This window comes from Periplaneta americana, chromosome 5 (assembly GCF_040183065.1).
Source record: "Periplaneta americana isolate PAMFEO1 chromosome 5, P.americana_PAMFEO1_priV1, whole genome shotgun sequence".
NCBI classification, from domain to species: Eukaryota; Metazoa; Arthropoda; class Insecta; order Blattodea; family Blattidae; genus Periplaneta; species Periplaneta americana.
The window spans coordinates 154,370,074-154,381,943 of record NC_091121.1 but is presented as its reverse complement, the minus strand read 5'-3'; the positions used below and the strand labels follow the sequence as shown (position 1 = coordinate 154,381,943).

General features: G+C 37.8%; 1 protein-coding gene across 1 annotated transcript in view; it reads left to right on the top strand.

Moving 5' to 3' along the window:
• The first annotated feature begins 2,031 nt into the window (after positions 1-2,031).
• Positions 2,032-11,870, top strand: part of LOC138700221 (uncharacterized) — a 389,790-nt gene continuing 379,951 nt past the window's right edge. The window contains exon 1 of the mRNA XM_069826685.1: positions 2,032-2,652. Within this exon, the coding sequence (XP_069682786.1) occupies positions 2,129-2,652 (524 nt within the window). The 5' untranslated portion in view covers positions 2,032-2,128. The remainder of the gene's footprint in view (positions 2,653-11,870) is intronic.

The following is an 11,870-nucleotide window of genomic DNA, read 5'->3' as shown; positions in this document are numbered from 1 at the left end:
TAAAAAGTATGAGAAAACACATCTAGTTCTTATGCTAGGAAAACAAGTCTCTGCATTCTTACTTAGATTCGGAACTAAGTTCAATGAATTTGTGATTTTCATTTCATATATTCTTTGCAAACAAACATACCATTTACTTAGTTATACTTTGGCCACACTTTATCGTATACATACATATTTTGCAAACATTTTTCATTTAAGACATTTCTTTTATTATTCTGAACAACGAAGGCATTTCTCATTTCGCTCTATGAGGATCTGTAATAAGTGGTGTTTTCGGGGTACTCCAATTTCCCTCTATCATTCCACCAACACAATCCAACTTCTCCTCAATTCAACTATCATCTACACCAGTTAAAAATAGACCGGAGTGAAGTATTGTGTGGAGTACGGGTTTCCGAAGCTATATAGGGTCCATGGGGATTATCAGGTACTCGTGGGGATATGGGTCCTGGCCATACCAGGGATGAAGCAGGATGACCCACCCGCCAGCATCGGATTCACGAGTGCTAACCAGATCACATGTCGGATTTGGAGAACTATCGCATATAGGGCACACAATGAGAAGTATAAGTGGAAAGAACCGTCCTGAATCCGGCACCAGTAAACCCAAGTCAAGTCAAAACACTCAGACCTACTTTTGCAAATACGTATTTCAAGTTAAACCAATAATTTTATTATTTTTTTTACATTAAATGTTCACCTTCCAGGTAAACGAACTGGGAATCACTGCACTGGCTCATTGAAGATTTCAGATTGTAAAGGACACTATCACTCTCTGCAGGCAGTCTTATCTTGAATGCATTAAAATAATGTACAATAGTGGCAAAAAAAAAAAAAAAAAAAACCGGATCAACCCTTATAGCTGATTTCAGAGCCTTGTTCACTCCAGAGCATGATAGACTGGTAACTATGACTTTCGTGGTTCGAATCCTGCCTGGGAAGGACACTTTTTTTTGTTCCTTATTCAAATTTATTCCCAATACTTTTCGATTGCAGTGATATTTTACTACTTAATTAACTTATTATTCCCAGAACATGAATTTTACTAGCAGTCGAAAAGTATTGGGAATAAATTTGAATAAGGAACAAGAAAAGTTTCCTTCCCAGGTAGGATTCGAACCACGAAAGTCTTAGTTACCAGTCTATCGTGCTCTGGAGTGAAAAAGGCTCTGAAATAGCTACAAGGGTCGGTCAGGATTTTTTTGCCACTAGTGTACGAATATTCGTTCGACAAAAATATGCTAGCTCGAAATACTGCTAACTACTGGACAGACCATTAGAGTAGGAAACAAATGAAGTTGAATTTTCAGTATAATATATCACCTGTGTAAATATTTATTTCCTAACAACACGTATAATGTGCTGATATAACTTGATTCTAATTGCTAAAAATACTCAAATTTGTAAAATTTGATTTCCTCTATAGTACAGAATCGTAATTAGCATATGTATAAATTCAAAAGCATGTGTAAAAGATTAAATTGATTGGTCCAATAATACTAATACGAACAGACGAAAAACAAAACCAGACTGGAATATAACAATACCTTTGTGAAGAGGAGAAAGTGGACTCCACACAGGAAAATCCTCATGTTTACTTCGTCATTTCATTACTCTTGTCCCTAGCCTGTTTCTAGAGGCATGTGTGCAACACGTGATAAAGTATACATTAAACATGGCATTAATGCATATAATAACTTTCACTATTTACTTTCATTGAGGCCAGGTCTACATTTCGACATTTGATATTTCGTAACACAAAGGTTACTTTTATGTTTCCTAATGTAGGACAGCTACGAAGAGACATTAATTTTCATGAATGTTATTTTTAAACGCTTCTCTTCATTGCTGTTAGATGGCGCGGGATGTCAGAACTCGCATTTTCACAACAGCTCTACGTAACTCTAGAAGCCGGCAACAGATGTCGGAGATATTGAAGTAGTTTCCGGAACCGACTAGAGAGGTCGGTAAAGTTGCGATTATATCATTCGAGCGTGTTACCATAGCAACGTTTTGTATATACATATGTTCACGGACGTGTTACTATGACAACGGGAGATAAGGTTGGAAGCTGTTACTGCATCTGGACCCCGCTAGATGTCTGTAGTGTCTGTTGAAAGAAGTGATGAGAAGGCTGCAAGGCGAGTTGCACGAGTTTTTGAGAATGAAGAATCAGTTGGTTGTGAAGTGCGGTGCGTTTCGGATGTTGGAGTGGCCGTGTCGCCAGATCCCGGTGGATTGGGATATAGATTTGGACCTCAATCTGGAGTTGACACCGACAGTGGTTCAGAACCCCAGGAGCAAACTGCAACGGTACCTTTCGGAGGGGCACCACCACCACCACCATGACATGGTGCACACGTCGGCGTCAGCTGCTGTGCCCAGAAGATCTGCTACCATGACCTTTCACAGGTCAGTGTCACATTCCCCTAATCAGCCCCAGCATTTGTTAGCCGAGCAGCAGGGACAGCACAACGGCTCGGCGGTGACCACGCCGACTGACATCCCGCGGGAGTCCGCCAACATGACCTTTGACAGGGCAGTGCCTAACCAACCCCTGCGCCGGTTTCTGTCGGAGGGCCATCACAACCGGCACGAGTCTTCGACGTCGGCCTCGCGGCAGAGATCTGCCACGGTGACCTTCAACAGGTCAGTTCCCACAGCTGTCACTCTTGTTTTCAGTATTGAAATTGAGTTGTTTACCTCCCGGTGGTCGGAATTCCTTCCCGCGAGGATGACATCACCGGCCAACCAGTCGGAAATGTTAGTCCAAGTGACAAATGGGACTACACGCCAGTGGCTTTTAACCCGGATCTCCTGGCAGCGAATGTTGTACCGTGGGCACTACAGAGAGTGAAATTTAAACGTAGGTGTCCGTGGTGGAACACGGAGCGGAAGAACCTAGTGTAGCTGTCATTGCGCGGTATGCGATCGGGTGCTTCAAAATGTTTGTCACATGAAAAAGTATTTTTTTTCTCTCCTTCTCGTATCTTGTTGCGTTCACTTAAACATCACACGTGATAGAATTACGTATTGTTTCAACGTGCAATAAGACTTGAAGTGACAGGAATTCTGCCCAATTTGATTTTAACTTCAAATAGATATTTCAACTTGACGGTAGTGTCTGTGCAAACTACAAACAAGAATTGGATTTGATGTGTGTTATATGTTTTGTGTTTGTCTCGTGTTGTTTCAAGCAGTGGTCTTGTGTCGTGCTGTCACGATCCTGAAATCCAATTCACTAGTTGTTAATTTCTGGTTTTCGTGCTTTAATTTTACTAAAAAGTTTAAATGATGTAGGCTGCATGCAAAATAATATAATATCTCGTAACTACGCAAATAAGAAGTTACAATTACAATTAAAGCTTCACACAAAAAACTTCAAAACAGAAAATTTAATGAAAGAGGAAATGGTTGAAACTGTCCTGTCCTTGATGTCGATTATTATAATGATCATTCATAATAACGTGTAGATCTAATCATAGGTTATTACAATACGTAACATTAAATAATAATAATAATAATAATAATAATAATAATAATAATAATAATAATAAATCTTGGAGCAACAGTAACAAATATAAATGACACTCGGGAGGAAATTAACGAAGAATAAATATGAGAAATGCGTGTTATATATAATTCGGCTGAGAAGCTTTTGTCATCTAGTCTCCTGTCAAAAAACCTGAAAGTTAGAATTTATAAAACATTTATATTACCGGTTGTTCTGTATGGTTGTGAAACTTGGACACTCAATTTGAGAGAGGAATAGAGATTAAGGGTGTTTGTGAATAAGGTTCTTAGGAAAATATTTGATCCACACCTGTGAAGTAACGGTCAGCGCGTCTGGCCGCGAAACCAGGTGGCCCGGTTCGAATCCCGGTGAGGGCAAGTTACCTGGTTGAGCTTTTTTCCGGGGTTTTCCCTCAACCCAATACGAGCAAATGCTGGGTAACTTTCGGTGCTGGACCCCGGACTCATTTCACCGGCATTATCACCTTCACCTCAATCAGACGCTAAATAACCTTAGATGGTGATACAGAGTCGTAAAATAACCCAATAAAATGAAATAAAAAAATATTTGGGGCTAAGAGGGATGAAGTTAGAGGAGAATGAAGTTACACAACACAGAGCTGCACGCATTGTATTCTTCACCTGACGTAATTAGGAACATTAAATACAGACGTTTGAGATGGGAAGGGCATGTAGCACGTATAGGCGAATCCAGAAATGCATATAGAGTGTTAGTTGGGAGACCGGAGGGGAAAAGACCTTTGGGGAGGCCGAGACACAGGTGGGAGGATAATATTAAAATGGATTTGAGGGAGGTGGGATATGATGATAGAGACTGGATTAATGTTGCACAGGATAGGGACCGATAGCGGGCTTATGTGAGGGCGGCAATGAACCTCCGTTTTCCTTAAAAGCCATTTGTAAATTGTAATAATAATAATAATAATAATAATAATAATAATAATAATAATAATAATCTTCATCAACAACAACAAATACAACATAATTGACGATAGTCACAAAAAAATCAAATTTAAATTTTCTTTCAAAGGTATGGTTGCGGGTTCGATTCCCGCATAGAGCAAGCATGTTTATCCGCCATCAGTCTGATTCTGTGTTGTCTATATGACATTGGGCATCTCGGGATTCCTATCTTGTGTTCGTCCAGTGTCAGGTTAAAAAAAACTAATAATGTGGTTTAAGATTAATTCTCTCTGCAAGAGAAATAAAAATTCTCGACGACGATCCACTTTTGTGTAGACATAGACATAAATAAATAATCAAATCCGCGTTTAGTTGTAATGATTTTAAATGTGAATGAAGTCTCTACACTTCCGACCCATGTCATTATGGCTTTGAGTGAGTTTCTTGAAAATGCAATCGGGTTGGGAATTGTTTCATTCGATTAGGCCATGAAATTGATTTTTAGAGCGACATTGTTATTTCAGATCTCCAGAGGTGCTCATAACTTGATTCTTTCTCGGACGCAATGCCCAGCGGAGTCTCTCACGCCTTAGGCCTGCTGCCTGTTACTGGAGAGAAACGATTTTATTCAGAAACTGCTGAAAGTTTTTTTCTCCCTACAAACGTGCGTTTCGGAATAAAGTCTTCTGCATGTTCACGTTTGAGGTTGTTCTGTCCTCTACGATGAATATTTGCTCACGTGGTTAATAAAGAGTGTAATCAAATTAAATTTCGTGAATATGTTATCGAAACACTGTGGTAGCATTTTCATACATTCATACAAATCCCGCTGATCTAGAGTCTATTCCCTACACGGAATTAGAGAATTATACTACAGGGTGATCCGTTTGGGTATGCATAAAATAAAAACACAGTAAAACATTTACTACTGAACTATATTTGTTTAAACTTTGTGCATACAACACTGCAAGATGGGAGATTCCTCAGAGCTCAATATGACTCCCATTGCGCACCCCGCACAACTCATAACGGTGATGCAATTCATGCAATTCAGCCCATTTTCGTTGTAACATAAGCGGGGTGATTTGTTGAAAAGCTTGAGTAATTTTTACTCTAAGATCATTAATGTTCCTGGGTTCCTGTGAATGAACAATGTCTTTAGCAAAACCCTACTCGAAAAAGTCAGAAGGAGTTAGATCTGGGGAGTTTGGGGACCAAGCCAAGAGATAGCTGCTTCTCGCACTGGGTTTCGCCTGCGACCTCCTGTATGTATTTTTTTTAACACAACCTGTTTCTACAAATGTTCGATACCACAACATTATGGAATCGTATTTAGGTACATTACGCACACCATACTCACGTCGAAATTCCCTTTGAAGTCTTTTAACACTCTCAAATTTAGTATACCAAAGAACACATTGTGCACGCTGTTGATTTGTAGTAGCCATTTTAATCATCTACGATTTTCATTTGTGCTTTCAGATCATGCATGGTCGATTGTCATATATGGAAACTCCCATCTTTTAAATATAATATAACCAGCAAGAAATTTTTCCTACTATCATAATAACTTTACTTACTTACTGGCTTTTAAGGAACCCGAAGGTTCATTGCCACCCTCACATACGCCCGCCATTGGTCCCTATCCTGAGCAAGATTAATCCAGTCTCTATCATCATATCCCACCTCCCTCAAATCAATTTTAATATTATCTTCCCATCTACGTCTCGGCCTCCCCAAAGGTCTTTTTCCCTCAGGCCTCCAATCTAACACTCTATATGCATTTCTGGATTCGCCCATACGTGCTACATGCCCTGCCCATCTCAAACGTCTGGATTTAATGTTCCTAATTATGTCAGGTGAAGAATACAATGCGTGCAGTTTTGTGTTATGTAACTTTGTCCATTCTCCTGTAACTTCATCCCTCTTAGCCCCAAATATATCATAATAGCTTTATAATAATAAATTAATATTATCCATACCCAAACGGATCAGACTGTATATTCATAGGAACTAGCTGTATGTCCCTTGTTTGTGTTTATCTTGCGTCATTTTAAGCGATGCCCTATGCTGACTACATGAGCGAGAAATCCCACCACTTGTGACTGTATAATATTGGTTCGGAATTATAGAAAGACCACCAAAGAATTCGAGCTTTTAAGAAGAAGAAGAAGAAGAAGAAGAAAATGATATGAGGTGTTAGTTAATTTTTTGTTAATTAATTTTACGTATGCACTGCGGTTTCCATGTTACTTAAATATTGTTGAATGAAATTCATAACATTTTCGATTAATTCGTTTGAATATTAAGGTAGATCGCCCATTGATAATAAGCGACGTATTTCTGACCTTCTCTGAGTACAAAATAGTTACCGATATTTTATTTTGTGTTCACGAAACGAGGCGGTGGACCGAGTGAAGCAACTATACGAACAAAATAAAATATTTTAACATGTCTGTCGTACACTATTTTTTAAACAGCCGTTCCGTTAGACCGTGCTAGTATAGAGACAATTCCCCAGACTCCATCCCTGCTGTATTCCCCCTCGTAATAGTGAAACTTTAATTACATTAAAACCAAGCAGTGGTATAACTCAGAGCGTTCGATTATAAGGTATAAGAAGAGAGGTCTACGATTCAAATCTGGATACTCCTAACTTTTTATAATTGCATTTAATTACTAATCGTTTCGTATAGTTTTTTTTCAATAAAATTCTCATAGTTGTTTATGTATTAAGCCTACTTTAATTAACACATTTTAAAAGTAAGCCTGCTATTGTTTGAACCGCTTTATTGATCGGTTGCTATTGCTGCCTTGAGGCTTATGATGGAAAACAATTGACAATCGACGTAAACGGTTAAATGTCAGTGTATAAATATTTGTTGAACTAGTGTTAAAAGTACTTTTCGCACGCTACTATACAGGGCGATTCACAAGGAGTTACCGTCACTTACGGAGCACATTCCAGAAGCAACTAAGAAATTAACAACATATTTTTAGCTTCAGAATACTAACCAATTAAAGAAAGTATATTTCTGAATAGCTCATTTTTTATTTGTAATATTCTTTTACTCCTAAAGCAAAAGAAAAATTGTATTTTTTCACAACTTCAAATTAGTGTAACTCTGAAAATATTGAGAGTAGGACACAATTTTATAGTCTCTGACAGTTTTTGCTCAGAATGTCTTCAGAAACAAGCTCCGTAAGTGGCGGTAACTCTTTCTGAATCACCCTGTATAATAAGCAATTTTAAAACAGGTTGAAAGGTCTACTTTCAGAAATGATTGTATAATATGATTGTTGTTATAACTACTTGTCTTGATTCCTATCATTTCATCTATTCTTTCAGGGGTGAGAGTTAGTAAGCACAATAGACCAGGCTTGGGCACTATTAACTCAATTGAGTCACTTCAGATTTCCCCTTAACTCCCCACTTCATCTTCCTCGGCTGAGACGAGTAGACCGGCAATTAAGCATTGCTCAGTGACGGATTGCATCATAGCTTTTACGAACTTTCGGCTCTCGCTGGCCGCCTGGAATCCATCACTGATGCACAGTGCCCACTGTTCGTTTGTTTATAAGGCAGTGTAAGCGGAAAAGACATGGGAGGGCGTTTCAGAGTTCCGTTCCACTTCCCCGCTGTGCCCAAGGCTGCAATAGACCATAATGCTCGCAGTGCTGCACGCGAGATATTTTATGACACTGAAAAGTAAAGAATGTTATCATTGACCACAATGGAAACATATTTTGATGAAATGGTTTAAAAAAATCCATATGCATTTATCTGATTAAAATACAGGTAGACCAAAATTTACCACCCTTGCTTTTCATTTTGTTTTGCTCCTGCGTTAATACATCGCTGAAGATGATCTGAAATACTTACTTATTTTTCTGCGCAGTATCTGATTCTTTTCAGTGGCCCCTAAACTTTTGTTGGCTTACTTTTAACCATTTCATTACCATCCAGGGCTTTCATTTCAAAACTTTCCAGTCTAAATAACTAATTATTTAAATTGAATTCAATTTAAACAAAAAACACGTCAATTTAGATATTGAGGGGGAAGTCTGAAACTAGGCTTAATTGCATTTTAGATTTCACCCCCTACCCCAGCCTCTCCCACTTTGAAATTTCAAATGGCACCCCTATATTTTTATACTTAAATATGAAAGAATATTCAATTGTTCATACACCTCATTAATTTGTTTTCGCATCTTTTGTTTTCTATCGTCGCCTGGCAACCTGGATTGTTGTTATTGTTGATTATAGCTGAAGAGAATAAAGCTATAAAATTTTGAGCATTTCATGTAATAGTTGTGTTTGTGTGTTAAATTGTTTTAAAATGGTGTATACCCTTCAAGAGACAACATAAAAATCATCCTTATTGATTAAATTTAGGGAATTACACAAAATGAACTGTGTTTTCATCCTACAATCAACTGATAATAACAACAATCCAGATTGCCAGGCGATGATAGAAACAAAAGATGCGAAAAGAAATATGAATGAGATGTATAAACAATTGAAATTTCAAAGTGGTGGCTGAGGGGTGGGGATAAAATCTAAAATGCAATTAAGCCTGGTTTCAGACTTCTCCCTCAATATCTAAATTGAGGCGTTTTTTATTTAAATTAAATTCAATTTAAATAATTAGTTATTTAGACTAGGAAGTTCTGAAATGAAAGCCCTGTTTAATTATTTAATAAGGAGTATTATTTGTAGATTGATATGTTATTGCTTACTTATTCCCCACAGTTATGTACACATGATAGCGCTATTAAAGAACTTTCATTACAGTCCTCTTACTGTCTAACATTTCCTTAGTGACTCACAGAGGAAAAAGTTTTCATACTCCTGATTTACTTGATTTGCATTCAGATCATTTCCGAACAAAAGGATTCAATACGTGATGGAATTCACGGGATTTTTTTTTATGGCGTAGAAGTTCTTTCTTATATGTCATGATTCTTCTCAGAGTTATTGAAAATACTTCCATGAATATTCTGCCCTAAAATTTTAACATACACTCATACAATTTTCGAAATTCACTGAATAAAAAGTGCACTTCTGTAACAATTTATCACAAATCTTATTTTACAATAATATCAATGCACTGCCGCTATCTTAGTAGTGAGGAACATTTAGAATCTTCTATTTATACAGGGAATCATTTTATTTTTACTAACATTTTTAATTTAACTTTCCTATACCTCTGGATCAACGCCGTTTGCTACCCTCTTCCACGACTGGATTCGATGATACTGGCGTAATATACAAACAAATCACTTTACTAGGTATAGGAGGGAAGAAAAGTAGTTCATCCATTTACTTACACTAGGAAATATTGCAATTTGAGTTTGATCATTTTCATTAGGTTTTTGTTTAATCGGAATACAGTACAGTATTAACAATGAGTGTTTTTACTCACGAACTGAGCTGTCCATGTGGACGTATTCATTATGCAGTGTATATTATACCGTCTACAACACATTAGCGTACAATATAGAGAATGAAGTTAAATTGAAAAATAATCATAATATGGATGTTTAAACACATTTTTTTAAATGGTGGCCGTTCATTTCGATACAGGCTTCAGTTCTAATGTGCATATTATCGCACTATAGACTATTGTAGTTAATTCCAATTACCAGTTTCGTTCTTTGTACTAGTAACTCATGTTGAAATAATTCTGTACCTACTCTACAAAAGAGTACCTACTGTAAATTCAGTCTTCACTTCTGCCCGATCCGAAAAGATAAAATTACTCAGACATACTATCTACTGTCCGTCCAAGTGGTTATGTCGTAGGTTGTAGAAAGGGAGAAATCTCGTGACAGTTAATTACTTAACGAGGCTCTTTTATTTAAGTTATTTTAAACAGTTGTATAATATTACGTAGACGTCCAGTTCCTAACAGAAATTAATGTTCTCAGAAAAGAGCTAAGACAGCCCAGCCACTAGCTGACGAATAAAAGCTGGTGGGGGAAACCGGTATACGACGTAGGCAAATGGACGACAGTACCTGTGCGAAAATGATTCAATATTGAAAGCTCTTTCGTCACTGGAAAACGCGAACATATTTTTGGAACGTACTATTTACTATGACCGTAAGGCTACTATGACTGTATATGCGGTCTTGGATATGTGTGGAGGACGGTTGAACTTCATTAGTAGACGGGGTGAGAGTGAAGTACATTTAAAAACTCAGGTACAATAAAAATTGAAGTAAAAATAAAATGATGTCCCTGTATTTATTTTGAGAAATACGAATGTTACGAACCAGTGCTAGAAATTCGAATGTAACCGAACTCTTTTCAAGTAGTCGACTTGGCACAGAAACATAGGGCAGCAAAAATGCATGGGACGCACACTGCCAAGTTCCTGTCGAGAGGCAATAAATCTTCAATTCAATCCACAGAACATGCCGTCGTGAACATTGTTTCCTGACCCATAGCGGAAAAATCGTTTATTTTTCCTGTTTCCTGATTAATTTCCTGTGGATATCTACTAAATTATAACAATCAATTGGTGTTTATAAAGTATTGACAATTTACGCGGTTACTCTTTTTTTTTTCAAAGGAAGCTATCCTTTTTGGATCTTTCTCTCTATTCTTCCGCTGTGGAGTAACGGTTAGCCTGCCTGATCGTGCAACGAGCGGACCCGGGTTCAAATCCTGGTTGGGACAAGTTACATGGTTGAGGTTTTTCCGGGGGTTTCCCTAACCCATTAAGAGCAAATGCTGGGTAACTTTCGGCTGAGGACCCTGTACACATTTCGCCGGCATTATCACCTTCATATCATTCAGAAGCTACATAACCACAGCACTTGATAAAGCATCGTAAAATAACCCCCTTCAAAATGAAAAAAAAAAAACATATTTATTAGCCACAGGTGTAGCTCAGTCGACAGAGACGCTTGCTTTCCGATCCGGAGGTGCGCTTGGGTGTGGGTTCGATTCCTGTTTGGGCTGATTATCTAGTTGGATTTTGTCTGAGTTTTTTCCCTACCGTAAGGCGAATGTCAGGTAATCTATGGCGAATACTCGGCCTCATTTCGTCAACTACTGTCTCGCTATAACGAATTCCATAGACGCTAAATAACCGAGTAGTTGATACAGCGTCGTTAAATAACCGATTAAAATAAAAATATTTATTCAGAATGTGACTTCCCACAGATGTAACAGGTAGTTTCCTGGCAAACCAGCTGACAAGGCCTATCGGTTTTAGCTTGCATCCATCTTGTTTTAGATGTTTCTCTGATTGTATCCAAGTTGCACACTCCGATACGCCGTGGAAGTTTCGTTATTTCCAGAAGCACGTACCTGCTTATGAAGGCGAAGGATTTGTTTATAAAATACTCTTTTCTCTGTTTTTATTCATATTTTAAGTAAACAAACCCTGTTTCACTGTTTATATGCCTTAATTTTCTGGG